The sequence below is a fragment of the Dryobates pubescens genome, chromosome 1 (assembly GCF_014839835.1).
Source record: "Dryobates pubescens isolate bDryPub1 chromosome 1, bDryPub1.pri, whole genome shotgun sequence".
NCBI lineage: Eukaryota > Metazoa > Chordata > Aves > Piciformes > Picidae > Dryobates > Dryobates pubescens.
The window spans coordinates 28148574-28167282 of NC_071612.1; the positions used below are offsets into that span (position 1 = coordinate 28148574).

The 18709-nt window shown below is 41.3% G+C and overlaps 1 protein-coding gene across 1 annotated transcript in view; it reads left to right on the forward strand.

Annotated features, from left to right (window-relative positions):
• The window catches only part of MMRN1 (multimerin 1), a 48862-nt gene that overhangs the window by 14503 nt on the left and 15650 nt on the right, over positions 1 to 18709 (forward strand). Inside the window, exons 2-5 of the mRNA XM_009905656.2 lie at positions 4576 to 4695; positions 7331 to 7437; positions 13378 to 13476; positions 16165 to 16338. Of these exons, the coding sequence (XP_009903958.2) occupies positions 4576 to 4695; positions 7331 to 7437; positions 13378 to 13476; positions 16165 to 16338 (500 nt within the window). The remainder of the gene's footprint in view (positions 1 to 4575; positions 4696 to 7330; positions 7438 to 13377; positions 13477 to 16164; positions 16339 to 18709) is intronic.

Genomic DNA, 18709 nt, shown 5'->3' on the forward strand with positions numbered 1-18709 from the left:
TCCCCCGAACCGGCAGGCAGGGCAGTACATATATGAGCATGACCCTGTACTCCAGACCAAGCAGGGCATTTTCCATCATAGAATGTCCAGCCTCAGAAATCTGCACAGTGAATTAAGACACCATATTTGTGTCTTAAGAAAATCTAAACAAAAATTAGTAAGTAACAGCTGGTGAGACATTGCCCACTGTTGGTCTGCTGGCCCTGCATGACAGGGCAGGTTTCTGCAGTCCATGTTTTCATCTGGCAGACAGGAAAGCAGCTGTTTGCAGGGACTCGGAGCCCTCTGAAGTGGCAAGACATTGCTCAGTAACTGACACCATTAGGGCCAGAAATACAGGGACATAGCTTCCCACTGGGAGGCTGATGGGTGAGGGGTGAGTCAGCCAAACACAGTAAGCAGTCTTGCACTGTCAGAAATAATCTCTTTCTTGGTTTTTTTCTTCAGCTGAGGGAAATAGATGTATTACTGGTACATCCTCAGTGAAAACTGGACTTGCCACAGACACAGAGCAGACAGACCTTGCTGACAATTGCCCCAGAGCTCTTTCTGTTTCACAGTTATCTCCAGGACGCATCCTTTCTATTTTCTGCCTGACTGTGGAACTGAAGAAATGTTTCAGAGGAATATTTTCTCTGTGGAAAAAGAAACAGGACTGGTATAAGCAGAAGAGAAGAAAACTTTTCCTGGAAGGAATTAACACAAGTTCTAGTTAAGTTGTATGTGACATAGTAATATCCCAAAAGCTAAAGGCAGGCTTAAAGACACCATCTGGGACTTACTAATGCCCTGCCAGTGGTAGGTGCTTTGCTCCAGCTTTGTGGCAGGCTCCACAGCATATTAGCTTTGAATTTGCAGTAGCCATAAAGCCCAGAAGCCGACCCAGGCTGCAAAGCAGGCACAGCTGATTGCTTGCAAAAGGAAAACATGCTGCTCTTCCTACCATCTTCTCAGATAGAGTCAAACTGTGCTTGATGCAAAGCTGGGGCAGCAGTACTTTGATTCAAACTGGAAATATTGCTGAAAATATCACAAGCAAAGAGCCTGTTTCAAAGGCCTGAGGACTCAGAGGTACTCTCCCACACTGTGCTGCCAGTGAGTTTTCCTGGTCAGTGTATACAAATTTGTCATGTGGGCTTTTTGCCAGCTGGGGGCTTGCACCACTCTCCAGGCTGAATTTCTGTTATATGTTGCAAGGATTTTGTTTTGTTTGTAAATACAGCTTTCCTGACTGAAACCTGGCTAAATACAAAAGAAACACGAGGATTCTGCAGCTCTCAACAAAATCTGCATGTTACAAGCTTGTGTTAGAAGCTTATCTGGAATATATTGTTATAGAGGCTAAAGAGGATTTTCAGGTTTAAGGTCCTGTTATGCCAATCAGTACTCTTCTGTTTTGCCTTTGCATTAACACAGCCTGTCATAGTTCTTCCACCACGCTTCATCTTCTAGTTCCAAATCTACATTTTTTCAGACAATTTTATTTCAAAATCACAGTATCACAGTATCACAGTAACTAAGGTTGGAAGAGACCCCAAGGATCATCAAGTCCAACCTGTTCCAACAGACCTCACAACTAGATCATAGCACCAAGCGCCACGTCCAATCTCCCCTTGAACACCTCCAGGGACGGCGACTCCACCACCTCCCTGGGCAGCCCATTCCAATGACGAATGACTCGCTCAGTGAAGAACTTTTTCCTCACCTCGAGTCTAAACCTCCCCTGACACAACTTGAGACTGTGTCCCCTTGTTCTGGTGCTGGTTGCCTGGGAGAAGAGACCAACCCCCACCTGGCTACAACCACCCTTCAGGCAGTTGTAGAGGGCAATGAGGTCGCCTCTGATCCTTCTTTTCTCCAGGCTAAACAATCCCAGCTCCCTCAGCCTCTCCTCATAGGGCTTGTGCTCAAGGCCTCTCACCAGCCTTGTTGCCCTTCTCTGGACACGTTCAAGTGTCTCGATGTCCTTCCTAAACTGAGGGGCCCAGAACTGGACACAGTACTCAAGGTGTGGCCTAACCAATGCAGAGTACAGGGGCACAATGACCTCCCTGTTCCTGCTGGCCACACTATTCCTAATACAGGCCAGGATGCCATTGGCCTTCTTGGCCACCTGGGCACACTGCTGGCTCATGTTTAGGCGGGTGTCAATCAGCACCCCCAGGTCCCTCTCTGTTTGGCAGCTCTCCAGCCACTCTGACCCCAGCCTGTAGCTCTGCATGGGGTTGCCGTGGCCAAAGTGCAGCACCCGGCACTTAGACTTATTAAATGCCATCCCATTGGACTCTGCCCATCTGTCCAGTCGGTCAAGGTCCCTCTGCAGAGCCTTTCTACCCTCTAACTGACTAACATCTGTTCCCAACTTGGTGTCATCTGCAAACTTGCTGATGACTGACTCAACCCCCTCATCCAGATCATCAATGAAGATGTTAAAGAGGATGGGGCCCAGCACTGATCCCTGGGGGACGCCACTGGTGACTGGCCGCCAGCCGGATGTGGCACCATTCACCACCACTCTCTGGGCTCGGCCCTCCAGCCAGTTCCTAACCCAGCACAGAGTGTTGTGGTCCAAACCACGAGCTGACAGCTTAGAATGTAAATCATATTTACATTCTTAACATCTCTTAATGAGCTTATTTCATTGGTAGAGTAAACCTAATTATGAGTCACACCAGGGGCTCTTTTGCTGTGAATATTTCCTCCAATTTAGCCTGATCAAAGATTGCTGGGCCAAGTGAGAACCACAGTTTCAGCTATTGTACTCATGTAGCTTAAGAATGAGTTAAACATTTTAAATAGAAACAATCTGTTCGAGTCAAGTTAAATTTTTGGTAAGCACCACAGGCTGAGTTCACGCTACCTTTGAAAACGAAGAGCAGTCCTCACCGATACATTTGAGATTGTTGCACCTTGTTTTCCTTTGAAGGGTATCTCCAAATGGGCAAGTTCCAATAGCTGTTACCTTGAAGCTAGCCATCCTCCATAGTAATGATCATTAGTGGACTTACATTATGAATTTTTAAAAGTTGGTGGCTTTTTTGTGTTGTTTTGGTTTGTTTTTTAAACTGGACTCTCTGTATTTTGGGGCTTTCATGTATTTTACAACTGCTTTTTATGCCTGTTTTTATTGTTCTTACCTTTTCATTGACCACATCAGCTCAGATGTAAAATAGAATTAAATTACAAAATATTTTACCCCAACCATATGCACTGCAGAAAAGGTCATCACCAACACCACTGCTGTATGTCTTCTGCTTAATCCCTTTCTGTCTGCGTGTGAGGGTAGAGCGCAGAGTAGGCAGCCAGGAGCTCAAGTCTTAACTTCACCTTTGTAGCCCAGATTTTAAAATCTGACTCCTGTATTGACTTCTTTATTTGCAGAGATGGTGAGCTTAGCAACCAGTTGTCCAAGGTTTTAGCTCTTTGTTCCACTCTTTCCAGACAGTTAATGTGCAACAGTAGAAGAGGTGTGGTACTGCATAATTGCTTGTGGTAGTGTTACCACTTCAGGTGTCTTCTGATCACATGTGAACATAAGTTCTCGTATGAAAACATCTGTATGGAAGTACTTGCAAGTTCACCGGCCTTACAACTGAAACAGTGCTTTGTTATTAACTTGCCAAGTCAAAAATGAAATATGTTACAGCCTGGATAAGTGAATCATATATCACCCTGTGAAAGGCTGTACCAAGGTGGCGGGGAGGAATTACTACTAGTCCAAAGAGACATTTGTTCCCCTGGCAGAAAGGCAATGATACTTTCTTCAGCATGCCCTCCAATCTGCAGATGGAGGACTTCCTGAGGCAGAGGTTATAACTACAACTTCATGTTCAAAAAAACCTCACAATCAACCTGTATGCAGAGCTATAGAAATTCCAATTTAATAGTTTTAGTTTCTTGCAGCCTCCTTAGAATCCTTTTCAAAAAACCAAACTTGTCCATACACTCACCAGCTCCTGTGTCCTGTGCTGCAGTGAGAAAGTGTTTGATCATTTCATATATGACCTCCTTCTCTGGGTGGGTAGCCAGAGGCACAGTTAATCATAGAGCTGTGGCACATAATTGCTGCCTGTGTCTTTGACCTCAATGTGCATTGCAAAACCCACTGTACATCTACTCAAATGATTGCTTGAGAAAAGAAGGAAGAGTGGAAATGTCTATCCATAAAGAGAAAGTTAGGTGTGGCTAAAAATCTTACTAAAAAATCCTTTGAATTTTGGATAAACAGTTTCTGTAGTCTGAAATTCAAGACTTGTAATTACTGCAGTCTAGAAAAGCTTTTTTGGACTTGGTGCTCCACAAACATTCACAAAGAAAAATTCAGATTTGCAATATAAATTATGTAGAGATGGAGAAGTGATTGTTTTCTTTATTGTTAATGAGTAGCTGAAGGACAAAGACTGAGAACTACCCCAGGCTACATCAGCATTCTGAGGGAAACCAAACTTCAATTTCATAGCTTTGTCCTGTCCCTAAATAATGGGTTCAACTTTCCCCTTTGAGCATCATGTATCATCATATTATGGCAAATATTACTTGTGTTTTTCCATTGTATTGACCTTCTGTATCTTACAGGAACTGGTGTGCTTATGTCCATAGCAGACTCCTACCTACAGTGGTAGTGGACAACCTGGAAACCTTCTCATCAGGCAGAGTGAAGCCTTGCACTTGGCATATTGGATCTTGTGCTCAGAGGTGTGTAAAAGTAAGAAGAAAGAGTGCTTGCAAGTACCTGAATTATCACCAGCTGCATAATTAATACGACCATGACTTTTGAAACGCAAATGAAAACAGGACGGAGTAGATTAGCATGTTTCCAGGCCTTGTCTTCACGTGTCCTTGTAACAAGCGTAGAAGTTCACGATTTGGCATACCTTCACTCTCGCATCTTCTGCTCACTTTAAAGCCTTCATGACAGCCCATTGCCTGCTCCCTCCTCTGGAGTACTGCAAGGAAAGGTGCACATGTACAAAGCGTTAAAGCACATGCGGGGAAGAAAATCCTTTCTGTGCACTTTGCCAGGCTTGTGCTTTGACAGAGCAAAAGGTTTCCACTGGGAGGCATGAATATTTTTGTTATTATCTCTCTGCTTGGCACTTACTTCTGGCACAGCTTTGGTCATGCATTGAACGTAGAAAAGTAATTGGCCCTGAATACAGCTTGTAAATAGCAACCCTATTACATGTATTCAGATTGTCCTTTGTGGTTTGGGTGCCTCGTTGTATTCTCCATGCATTTCAGGAGTAAATGAAATTGGGCTTTAATGCATGGGCCTGCAAAATGGCAAATTGAAACAGCTCCAATAGAACGGAGTGTAACGCTTTTCCTTTGAAAAAAGTCAAAAGCCTCCTGTAAGCCAGTTTGACCGTTCTGAGAACTGTCCTCTAGGTGGTGTGGCAGAGCACGCTTAAGCCTTGGAAGTGAAACCAGGAGCAGAGAATATCCTTAGGATTTGGTGGCTGAAATATAGTAGATGGTAGTACAGAACTGTGGAGTGGACCCTTTCGCTGAAATGCTGCCACTTACTCTAATTCAGTCTTGAAGATTCACAATAACTCTGATTTCTGTGGGAAAATTATCTCCTTGTGCTGCTCCTGTGAATAAATATCTCCTATATGTATTTCTGAGGTTTGTCTACGTAGAGAGTTCTATTTGAAATAGCTATTTCTAATTTACTCCCTTTGTGGACACTTCATTTTTATGAGTGCTTTCAGGAATGGATTATGCTAATACAGAATAAGGTAGTTTTATCATAAAATAAGACCATCCATACAGCCAAAGAGCTGAGAACTCTCTTGATTTCAGTTCATGTTTATCTTTACTGAGTTCTTATTGCTCGAAAAGCTGTTTCTCAGAGGCAAAGCTGGTTTGGGACACATACAAACCTGCCAGCTACTATGAATTTTAATATCTATAATATTACATCTCTTGTGAAGGAGTGTTGAGATTAGTGTAAAACCAGGTGGCATTTGTTGGTCTGACAGCCTTCAAATTTGTCCCCATTTCTGGAATGATTTGGGCAGGGAATGAGTGGCCAAAACAATGCTGTAACCAGTTTCTCCTGTACTTTCTGATATTTGAGGTGTTCGTATTAGTGTTTAGCAACTAGCAGAACTGTGCTATATTATTTTTATTCAAACTTTGTATTTAACATAGGATGAGAAAAACTGGCCTCAAGTTGCATCAGGGAATGTATAGGTTGAATACTAAAAGAAAAATTCTTCACTGAAAGGGTTACCAAACACTGGAATAGGTTCCCCAGTGAGGTGGTTGAATCACCAGCCCTGAAGGTATTTAAAAGAGGTGTAGATGGGGAACATGGTTTAGCAGCACACTATGTGGAGAGGCTCTTAAAGGTTTTCTCCAACCAAAATGACTTTCTGATTCTATATAAACCAAGCAATTCTGTATAAAGTACACTTGTAGTTAGTTTCTTCTCTATGTCCTACACCAACAGGGTCATTCTAAAGTGACTTCTCTAAGAAGACAACTTCTCTGCCTCACCAACCTGATCTCCTTCTATGCCCAGGTGACTGCCTGGTGGATGTGGGGCAGGCTGTGGATGAGGTCTGCCTGGACTTCAGCAAGGCCTTTGACACTGTCCCCCACAGCAAACTCCTGGCCAAGCTGTCAGCCCCTGGCTTGGACAGCAGAACTCTGAGCTGGGTTAGGAACTGGCTGGAGGCTCAGCCCAGAGAGTGGTGGTGAATGGTGCCACATCCAGCTGGAGACCAGTCACTAGTGGTGTCCCCCAGGGATCAGTGCTGGGCCCCATCCTGTTCAGTTTCTTTACTGATGATCTGGATGAGGGCATTGAATCCATCATCAATAAATTTGCAGGTGACACCAAGCTGGGAGCAGGAGCTGATCTGTTAGAGGGTAGGAGAGCTCTGCAGAGGGACCTTGACAGGCTGGACAGATGGGCAGAGTCCAACACAATGACATTCAACAAGTCCAAGTGCCGGGTGCTGCACTTTGGCCACAACAACCCCATGCAGAGCTACAGGCTGGGGTCAGAGTGGCTGGAGAACACCCAGGCAGAAAGGGACCTGGAGGTACTGATTGATGGTAGGCTGAACATGAGCCAGCAGTGTGCCAATGGCATCCTGGCTTGTATCAGGAATAGTGTGGCCAGCAGGAGCAGGGAAGTCATTCTGCCCTGTACTCAGCACTGGTTAGGCCACACCTTGAGTCCTGTGTCCAGTTCTGAGCCCCTCAGTTTAAGAAGGACAAGGATGCATTTGATGTGTAATAGAGTAATGTAGTTAGACGTTTCCTACAAATCCTGTGTGGTCACCTGAAATAGGTGAAAAATGTTCTTGTTTTGCAGGTCTCAGGCAACAGCTCACCAAGCTTACAGAATCAAACATAAAATAGTAACATCGCTGGAGTGGAAGTGCTGCCCTGGATACAGTGGACAGGACTGCCAGCTAAGAGGTGAGTAGAGTTGCAAGGTTTTGAAACTATTCACTTCAACAAAAGAAAACAATGCAATCTGAGTTGTGAGCTGTTAATTTGAGTTGTGTCCTGTTAATCTAAAACCAGAAAAAAAGGTGCAGTGATCTTTGGGATGCTGGCTCTTCCCCGCACACAAGTTTCTAGAGCCCTAAGCAGGATATCCTTTTCTCTCTTCCATAAAACTCATACAATCTTCAGCCTTATTTCATTTTGCTAAAGTATGGGATTTACATTCACTGTGTCTCTACTTTCAACCTTTTAGTTACTGAGTATGGCAGTGCTGGAGATGTGAAATTCAGGTTCTCTGTCAAATACTTGCATTAAAATTCATCTACTGTCCTGTGACTCCTTTGGCTTTCAGTTTCAAGCTCTAAGAATATATTTTAGACATAACAAAATACTGCATTAATTTTATTTCCCTCTGAATTGAGTTGGACTTTTGTTGTTAGTTTCATCAGTGACTGAATTATACTATTGCATATGATCCCTTATAACTGTGCCCTTTTTTGACAGTGGAGTGTTTTACCTCTGCCCTGCTGATCAAACATATGGCAACATACTGTAGTTTAAAATCTGCATAATAGCTATTTCTTTGCTGCTGGCCTTAAACAAGCAGCCTTGAAAAATAAGATATGGCATCAGCATACATATTATAAATGAATGAATATTACAAGAAAGACCATTAGATGTGGTAGAGAATTCAATCAGTAGTGGTAAAGTAGAGGCTATGATTAAAAATTAATGTAAAGGAAGGAAGAGAAATCACTGTTATTCACATCCAGGAGGGAATTTCAAGGCTGAAGAGCCAGAATCTCAGCAGGTACAGAATTCCCTTCTGTGCAGCTGAGTGTGCAGTTGGATATTAACACAGGACACAGTCAGCAAGGCTGTCCAGTGAGCATGGATCTGATATTTTAAAGGTTTGCTTTGAAAAAATGTGATCATTAGCAAAAATAGAATAAAAAATGCTTTCTGAAAAGGAAGGCCACAGCTGATAAAATTGAAAGAGCATCATACAACAGGGAAGCACTGACCAGGCAAAGAAAGATGTATAACTCAACTTGTAGCGGCATCTGTGTAAAAATAAGAATAAAGGAAATTATTGTTGAGTTTTACAGGAGTTTGAAATTACATCTCCTGGGTTCTATTTTCAAACCTCTTCTGGCTTGCTGAATAATTTGGGGAAGCCACTTATAATCTGCATACCCAAGTTTACCCATCTAGAAAATTGAGATGACACTTATCTCACAGGGGCACTGGGATATTAAATTAATTAATGCTTGTAGAATTGCTTAAAGAGATTGGGATGAAAGGTGTTATGTGAGAAAGGCTCTTCTTTCCTGCTTCTGGAATCCTCCTTCCCATGAGGAGCAGACCACCAGCACAAGCTCTGTCTGTATTATTCAATTCCCTTGAAGGGCTGTCAGCTAATGAACAGCAGCCTTGTCTTCAGGCACTCCATTTCCACTGTGGTGGGGGGAGATACTTTGTAAGCTTTGACCGGAGCTCTCTGCTTGGCCTCTCAGCGCATGAGCTGCTCAAGAATAAAGCTGTTACTGGAGGGTTTCTGTGTCAAGGGAGCTGGGGTGTTCTAACAATATGGTTTGTATCTTGGGAAGGTACTGTGTGATGTGGGTTACTTGTAACAAATGCTAATTCAAAACACCTCCTGGCTCAGCCACTCTCTTAAATCAAGGCAAACCACATGTTAATTATTCCAGTCTAGGCAGGAGGAAACCCTTGTCACTATCTGATAGTTACTACTAGACATCAGTGAAGCACTTTTGGTTGCCATGTTGTAAGTGCTGGGTTACAGCTGCTTTGCAGGGTAGTGCAGTGGTGACCCAGACAGAAGAGCCTTGGGGAAGGTAGGGCTTCAGTTCACTGTCCCTAACTTTGCCTCCTATGTGACAACACGTGACCAAAGTGGCTAAGACATGGGTCCTTGTCCAGCATGGACAATGCAATTTCAGAAGAAACTTGTTAAGAGGGGGAAGATGTAGACATGATGTCTTACACATCTCATGAAAAGACTTAACAGATTCATAGAATGGTTTGAGTTGTAAGGGACCTTTAAAGATCATTTAGTTCCAAAGCCCCTGCCATGAGCTGGAACACCTTCCACTACACCAGGCTGCTCAATTCAACAAATCATTGTTTTGATTTGGGAATATCAAATGCTTAATTAGCAGCATAACTGATGAAATGGAAGAGCTCGTGTTTTGAGTTGCAAAGTTTGTGATGTCACACATCTGTATTTTACCTTTTCATCCTTAAGCTGGAGAAAACTATGTGCATGTAGGGCACGTAGCTGAGGGCAAGAAATCACAGTTTGCTCACACATGCATGGTCCCTGAACACTGTATTAGGTCATGGATGACTTCAAGAAGATCTGCATTTGAAGATCATGTGTTTAAATTCACTTCTGCTGTGGGGTGAAACTGAGGTGATTAATGTATGTGAACTCTTCCATCTGCCCATCTGTGGCTCATGGCAAATAGCTGGCTCTCAAGAGTTGCTGGTCATGCCACGGCCAATATTAGCAGCAAATCCTCTGCACAGCTGCAATGTCATTTCTCCAGCAGATGGCTGTATCATGTTCCAGACAGGAGCAAGTGCTGTCCTTGGCGTGGGGTGAAATGCAGGCATGAAAGCTAGCAATTTACCTTGAGACAGAGGGAGTGGGAGGAAACTGCCAAAGGATTCCCCTTCAGCTACTCCCGCTTCAGCAAAAATATGTTTAGAGATTTCCATATTTTATTATTCACTGAAATAATTTTGCACACAGTGTTTAAAAATACATGGGACAATAAATTATACATCTAGGCCAAAATATTCAATGAAAGCAGCATAATGTTAAGTTCCTGTGTGCCTTACCTGATATTCTGAAGTGCTGAGGACAGGAAAGCTCCTGGAGGAACTGGAAGAACCCATTGCTCACCACTTTTAACCCTTGTTCCCTTGTTGCTCTTTTTTTTTTTTTTGTTAGTATTGCTTTGTTCTTGTGAATGGTCTTCTTATTTGTTTATTTATTTGCTTACCTTTAGCTTAAACAGAAGATAGCATACCCAATTTTTTAAATGTCTCAAATGCTAGTCATTTGATGGCTATTTCTACCCTAAAGAGTACATATATCAAAGTTTAAGTCCAGTGCTCCCATAATATCTGCTGCTATTCAGCATCTAGGATGAGGAACACGATCAGCTGTGTGGCCAAGGAGCACATAAGACATAACCACCATCTGATGTGTCAGAGTGGTTCCTTAGGAAAATGACTGAGCTACACTGGAGAAGTAATAGAAGAGAAGCTGTATCGCCAGTGACTGTTCTGAATTTGTCTCACAAATTAAACTCCTGCATTTTTAATGCTGTCTGAGAAATACCTTTCCAACACAGTGATGAAATTTATAACTACAATATGTGGTATTGTCTCCAGGTGTCTTTTTTGTGTGTGCATCCCTGGCTACATTCCTTGTAGCTTTTAGGAGAGGTATAAATTTGCTCTCTCCATCATTGGTTAGCTCCAACAGAGCAATACTGTGTCATGGGTTTTATAAGGATTAGATTATCAGAACAGTTTAAAGCATTAGTAAAACAAGCACACAGATGATAAATATTTATCTCTGAAACTCTAAAAGCAAGTAAAACTGTAAGAGTTTGGTATTCTGCAATGTGAAGCTGTGAGTGGGGCAACTGATTTAATATACATAGAATACATAGAATACATAGAATAAACCAGGTTGGAAGAGACCTTCAAGATCATCGCGTCCAACCCATCAACCAATCCAACACCGCCCAATATGGAGGATGAAAGATAAGCTGAATAGTGTTTTAAAAGTCTTGTGTCTGCAGCACTATCAGTGGCAGTGGATATATTGGAGCAACAGAATGATAGGTAAATGAAAGAATAAAAAATAAATGATCAGTCTTTATCACAGGCAAGTAACTGACTCCCTTGTCATAGATTCTATCATCACATTGCTACCTGATAAATCCTTTGTGATGATTTGGGATGAATTTGAGGTCTCTTCCAACCTTGGTGATACTGTGATACTGTGAATGCAAGTATTTCACTTCTGTCAATAACCATGCCAATTTAAATGAAGTCTATGAACTTATCATTTCATATGATAATTTCCTTTGAGTTCTTACCCTAGTTGTTACTCCCCCACCCTACCCTGGCCTTAATTTACAACATAAACCTCCTCATATCATCCTTAAATGTAATGTATTCATCCTCATTTAAACTGCTAAGGGGCTGATAAAACAGGGTATTTCTTGATTCAGCATTTTATTCTGTTTCCTTAGAAACACACATTATAGCTAGACCACTGTTTGATATTTGAACTGGAAAATAATGTCACCATACCCAAGTTACTCTGCTTGTACTGTACTAAAGACTGGAAATCATGTCAGTGCGACGTAAGTTGCATTCCTTAGATAAGCTCCAGCTGGAACAACATCCACTTCATAATGCTTCATGAACTGAGCAAGCAGTTAAATAATGGTATGATTTTACACTAGCAAATTTACAACCTGCTTTATATGTATTTCCATGGGATTTTTTAAACAATAATGACATTAAAACAAAACTGTAAAGACTGATGGCTAGAGAATTCAAGAAGATGGAAATCTCACTGTGGTTCCAAGCTATCTTATCGGTTGTTCCCTACTTCTTGTGAGTGAAGTCACTTTACATTTCTAGACATCAGTTTCTTCAAGTGTAATATTGAAATAATAATAATGTTACTCTAGCTTTTTTTCACAAATTGCTCAGAGATCTTTGCCTGAGACATGAAATAAGCACATCTTGTCTGCCACGACCAGAGGAAATATTTACAAACTTACCACTTTTGGGAAGTACTTTAATATATGTACCAATTGCAAATCTCAGGTGATATTTGTTCAAATGGGATTATGTTTTGAAATTGTTTTTATGTTTCTGGCAGCACAACAGTGCAATGTCACCATTACTTTTAGTGGGAAGATTGCCATGATTGAAGATTTGTGTAAAATTAGTAATAGTCAGTTTCAACAAACCTGACTAATTTTGTATGTACAATATCCCCTATTTAATTTTATAAATGGCAATCTCTGTTTTACCTCTGCACTTACATTTTATATTGGTTTAAAATATTTCTCTAGAATGTTTGGCCCCGGAAATTTTGGATTTCTGGTCATTATAGGGCAAGTTTGACATTTTAGTATTAATACTAAATGTATACTAAATGTCTTCCTGCCAATCTCAGGAAGACATTTACTGTCTTCATCGATGTGGTCCCACACTACCTGTGATGGTTTAAATCAGAACAAAGCTGGTCAAACCGACCCGCCGGGTTAGCCTGTCTGTTTTCCCAGCACAGAAGCGAGGGAAAAGTAACACAAAAAAACCTCAGGATTGAGACAAAAAACGTAAGAAGGATATATTTACTGAGCAAAATCAGACAATCATAGTACAGAATGCATCATTACCTCAGCCTGTTTGTGGAAGGAGCGCGGTGCAAAGCAGCAGTAAGCAGAAACAACCGAGCTGAAAGCCCAAGCCAGGAAGCCACTTGTCCCACTGCCATCGCAGTGGAAAAGCAGCACACCCAAAACCCCCAGGAACCCAGAAGCAGCCACCAGAACAGGAAGCCTCTCTTGTTACAATCTGAACTTCAAGCCCCATCATACTTTGCTCCAGCCAGTGCTTTCAGTTTTGAAGTTGGTATGAGGCAGGATGGTTTGAGTAACAGCAGCAGATTCAACTCAGCTCGTGGCACTGTCTTATAGATGAGCTTAGCAGATAGTGAGAATCACCACAGGTGATTGTGTTTTGGTAAAATTGACTCGGAATAGATCGAGAAAGCAATTGTTGTGGAATTCTGATGGTCACATTCTGCGTGTCACTCCCATCCTCTCCTTTTTCTCCCTCTTTTAGCTCAAGAACAACCATCTCTTGTACACAGCAACCAGGCTGAAAATAGCAGAACTGTCAGTGAGAGGACATCAGGAGCTTCTCAGTACCCCAGTGGGCCAGGTCAGCTGTTATAATTGCTATCACCTCTAGCCCAACCACTGCCATGTGACAGTGAAGATCCCTGCAAAAACCATTTGAGAAAAATCCCTATCTGATGAAGGGATCTGAATGAACTGTTAGAGGTTCTAGCAGTCATGGTTCAGCAGCACACTTCTCTGGTAAAGACAGACAGAAGAAACTGCATTTAATGCTACCAATAGATTAACATGTATAGCATGACTTGTGACTAAACCAGGAATGTAATTATGCACAGAAATATTTTGCTATTATATTACTGAGTAAAATTCATTAATTAAAAAAAAAGGTGGGGCAAAACAACAAAGCCTAAAAAAAATTCCAATCCCAAATCTAGGGGTAGTATAGACTAGCATTGGTCATAAGAGAAAATTGTATTCTCTGAATATGTGATTACTCTTCTGAATTTTCTTATAAACATTGGTGCTTTAGTCAAAACCAGTACTATGATGCTTCAAACTTTAGCAAATATAGCTTAGGTGTGTTTTAAGCTACTTCTAGGATGACTGGTTAGAAATCAACAGAAGAAAAGTTTGCAGCTTTATACCACAGATGTTGGAGACTGTTCCTTCTTGCACTATTTATTTGTTCATTACTGTGTTTACCTCAAAGGTCATGTCTAGGCCATAATGTTTTGAACCATAAAGTCAGCACTTTCTTGCAAGGGTACCTACAGTCCTCAACATTGTAAGAGCTAGTTAGGACCAGTAATGCTTTTAAACAAACTGAGAAGTAATCCTAACTGCTGCACGCAAAGCTCCTGTACTTCTTAGTTTCTAGAATTGTTGGGTCTGCTCACTTCCTTTTATATTTATTTTCCATTATAATCTGTATGATTTAGCATATCAGCAACGTTCCAGGAAATTAATTGAATAGTTGTCTGCATAAGTATTCATAGGAATGGAATTTTATCCATGCAAGGTGTGTTTGCACAATTACTAAACCAGCAGCAGAAATAATAATGGTTTATCAGATCCTTTGATTTAACCATGATTCAAATATAAAGTGTTTGCTATAAAGAAATCTGAGAAGGTATCCATGATTTATGTGTATTCAAGTGGTTAACAGACTATATGATATTCCAGCCTGTACCACCTACTTTGAGGGTGCAGAGAAACACAGAATTATTTAGAATGTCTGAGTACTCAGAGAACTTCCAACAGTCAGCATACGGTGTTTAAATAATAACAAAAGAAATATGTGAAACATTCTTGACCAAAGAAGTTGTTTGAACAACTGATCTTCTGCTTTTAGCATACTCCCCAGTGTGTGAGACTGCATTTGTCAGGTATTTTTGAGGCAAATTACATGCAAGTTATCTAGCAGTGTTCTCTTCATACTGTCAAAGGAGCTTGCAGTTTACATGGTGAGGACCCAGATGAGGAACAAGAAGGGAAAGGCAGTGTAAATACCTAAATAAATACCTTCTTTGCCTCTATTTTCAACAGTAAGGCAGGAGGACTGCAGGATAACTGGCCTCCTGAACTGGTAGATGGAGACAGAGAGCAGTATAGTTCCCCTGTGATCCAGGAGGAAGTAGTTAGAGACCTCCTTAGCCTCTTGGATCCCCACAAGTCCATGGGACTAGATGGGATCCATCCTAGGGTGCTGAGAGAGCTGGCAGATGAGCTGCCAAGCCGCTCTCCATCATTTTTCAACAGTCCTGGCTCACTGGAGAGGTCCCAGAAGACTGGAAACTGCCAATATGATGCCCATCCACAAAAAGGGCTGGAAGGAGGAACCTGCAAACTCCAGACCTGTCAGCCTGACCTCAGATTATGGAACAGGTCATCATGAGTGCAATCACACAGCACTTACAGGATGGCCAAGGGATCAGGCCCAGCCAGCATGGATTCAGGAAGGGCAGGTCCTGCCTCACCAAAGTGATCTCCTTCAATGCTCAGGTGACTGCCTGGTGGATGTGGGGCAGACTGTGGATGTAGTCTGCCTGGACTTCAGCAAGGCCTTTGACACTGTCCCCCACAGCAAACTCCTGGCCAAGCTGTCAGCCCCTCCCTTGGACAACAGCACTCTGAGCTGGATTAGGAACTGGCTAGAGGCTGAGCCCAGAGAGTGGTGGTGAATGGTGCCACATCCAGCTGGCACCCAGGCACTAGTGGTGTCCCCCAGGGATCAGTGCTGGGCCCCATCCTGTTCAATTTCTTTACTGATGATCTGGATGAGGGCATTGAGTCCATCATCAGTAAATTTGACTCCAACCCTGAAAAGATTGTGCATTCCTTTAGACACTGGCCTTGCAAATTCAGGAAGTTATGTTATAAATGGTAAATAACAAATCAATGCTTTCATGGTTGTGTCAAAGGAGATAGACTATATAAGAGCTATCAGAGTATTCCATAGGGTTCCAAATGGAGGAAGAATGGCATTATGATGATTAAAATATGCTAACTATTGAAAATACTCTTGTGGAATTATAAATATTTCATAATGGATATAGATGCTTCAATAATTACTTACTGCTAAGCTGCTGCTGCAAGTCACTACTACAAGATACATGACAGAAATCAAGATAATTCACTCAAGATTGAAAGTTCAGAAACTTTTCAGCCTGCTTACAGCTGATGTCTCTCAAGTCAATTACGTTTTATTTTCTTTCCCCCTACAATGTTTTAACAGTACCTTTTTTTTCCCTCATTTTGTTCTGTGACCAAGCACTTACACAAAGAATTAATGAGAAGATTAGCAACCAGGAGATGAAACTGACTTTTCTACAAAAGAAGGTTGACAGCATTGCTGCTGCAATGAATGATGTGAGCAAGATGCTTTCTTTTCTGGAAGGCAAAATCAATGAAGATAAGGGCAAAGACTTCCAATCCTTTCTAAAAGGTAAGACAAATAAATTAATGTAATCACTCACCCTCTTCAAGGTGCCAGAAAAAAAAAAAAAGTTAAAAAGACTCATAGACTGTCCTATTCTATTACCCAGCATTTATAGGTTGGACTCTTTGTTTATTTATTTAGTTTGTTTCATTTCATAGTAAAAGGATTTATTTTTTTGTCATTTGTTATAGTGTGTTTTATAGTGATAAAAATTATATTCTTGGGTGCTACATTGTCTTTATGGTCAGCTTAAGCCACTGCCAAGGTGTTTTTATTTACTTAGAGCATCTGCAAATATTATCTCTGATTTTTGTTTATCTGACAGCTGCTAAAGAACATAGCATTTGCTTTGGTACCAAATCTAAGTAATAATCTTTAATCCATAATTCACATATGCAGGGGAAAAATTATAAGGAATTCTGTGCTTGTTGTATTTGTAACATGGCAAACATCCTGCTGAATAATCTGCCTCTGATCATATTAGGCAACCTTGACTAAACATCTCTACTCATGTTCAGTAGATGAGAATTGAACATCCTGAGATCTGGATGTTAGGCAGACTCTTCCCAGCAGAATTATGCACCCGTTCTTTGCGAGTCCTGCGGCAAGATCTCTTCGTTATCCAACTACAAATGGTGCTTGACAAACATATTAGAGCAGAAGCTTGCATTTCCTTAATGTGCAATATTTTTCAGGACTTTTCCCCAAACTGTATTATATGTGTTGGAGTCCAGAGGATGTCTGTCTTGTTTAAAAATAGAACAAGGGAACTGAAGCTCCTTACATGAGAAAAACAAAATAAATGAAATGAACAATAAGTGCTTTTGCATATCCCTTAAATTTATCCAAGTATGGTCCCATGTCTTGTAGTTTTAGTTGTTTGTCTCCTGAGTTGCTTGTGCCACATGCTAGATGGCTTTCTTGTACCCTGGATCAAGCTTATCCTATCTCTCAGTGACCTGCTTTCACCTCTCCACATACTGCTAGATGGCATTCTTGACTTTGAGCATACATTAAATTTGTTTTAGAATATTTCCTATTTCCCTTCATCTTCATTCTGTTTTTTATATTCCACTCATTCTGCCATTTTTATACTATTCCAAGAGGTCTTTTGCTGCATTCTGTTCTCCTGCTTCTGCATTCCCCTAGCTGTATTAAAGGATCCAAGTTCTAATTAAAATATGTACTGCAATGTGCCCCCCACCCCCAATTATTTCATGCTTTTCTGCAAACATGTTTCAAGCCTCAATTGCTTTTATCTGCAGTGCTCTATACTATACCTGCTTAGATGAAATCTCCAGCTGCTGGGCCTTTCTTGATTTACATTTTCAGTCTATCTCCCAGTCAAGCAGCTCTAATGAAAATGCTGCTACCAGCTACTTTCAATGACTCCTTAATTATGGACACTCAAATACAGGCTATTCTTGGCTAGTACATAGGAAATCAGCAGAAATGTAGGGGAAGGGGAGGCAGAATAAGGTTAATGTTTCTGTTGGCTTTTATAGGGGATGTCACAGGGCAAATGCGATTGCTGGGTCCCCTGTCCATTAAGTATCAGTCAGGCATACCCCAGCTGGGCAAAGAGCATCCTAGAGTGGCAGGAGCTGGAAGGAGTTTCCGTTGTGTCCTCTAACTTGGTACAGCTGCACAGTCTTGGCACACTTGCTAAATATTACTCTTAGAAGCTCACCTGAGGCAAAACACAACTTTCCCCTCTACCACTGCCATCATGAAGCAATGTGCTCTTGCAGAAGAGTTGAGTCTCTAATTCCCTCATGCTGTTCAGATATTGTCCTTCTTACCCTGCTTTTCCATTTTCTTCCCATGATGCCCATATCCATTAATCACCTTTTTTCCTTATCACAGCAATTCTATGACTACTCATCTTTGTACCAGGGTTTTCAGAAGGTCTGCTTCTGTGAAGCAGCAATTCAGTAATTTACCAAGTCTTTATTTCTCATTTTCATCTGTAGATAGACTTTGGTCCTGCAAAGCCATCATTTGTTGTTACAGGGCAACACTCACTGGAGTATCTGATATGCTCCTTTAATTAGATTAGTGAAGCCTGTTGTGCATTTTTTGAATCGTTTTAAGTACTCAGAAGACTTTAAGTGGAAAGTAGGAAAAATAATTTGGTGCTCTCTTTTTAATAAACTCTGCTTACTTCTGAATATTCTTTCTTCCTCCTTTCACTCCACATCAAGCCTTTTTATAGACTCCTTGTCTCTTCATTATTAATATGTACACTCTTTTAAAAATGAACTAAGAAACTGAGTTTTAATCACTTCCAAGTCACTTATGGCTGGATATATAACCTTAACTCAGTCTCCCACGTACATACACCTATTTTGTATATTATTCTTCTAATAATAATTGA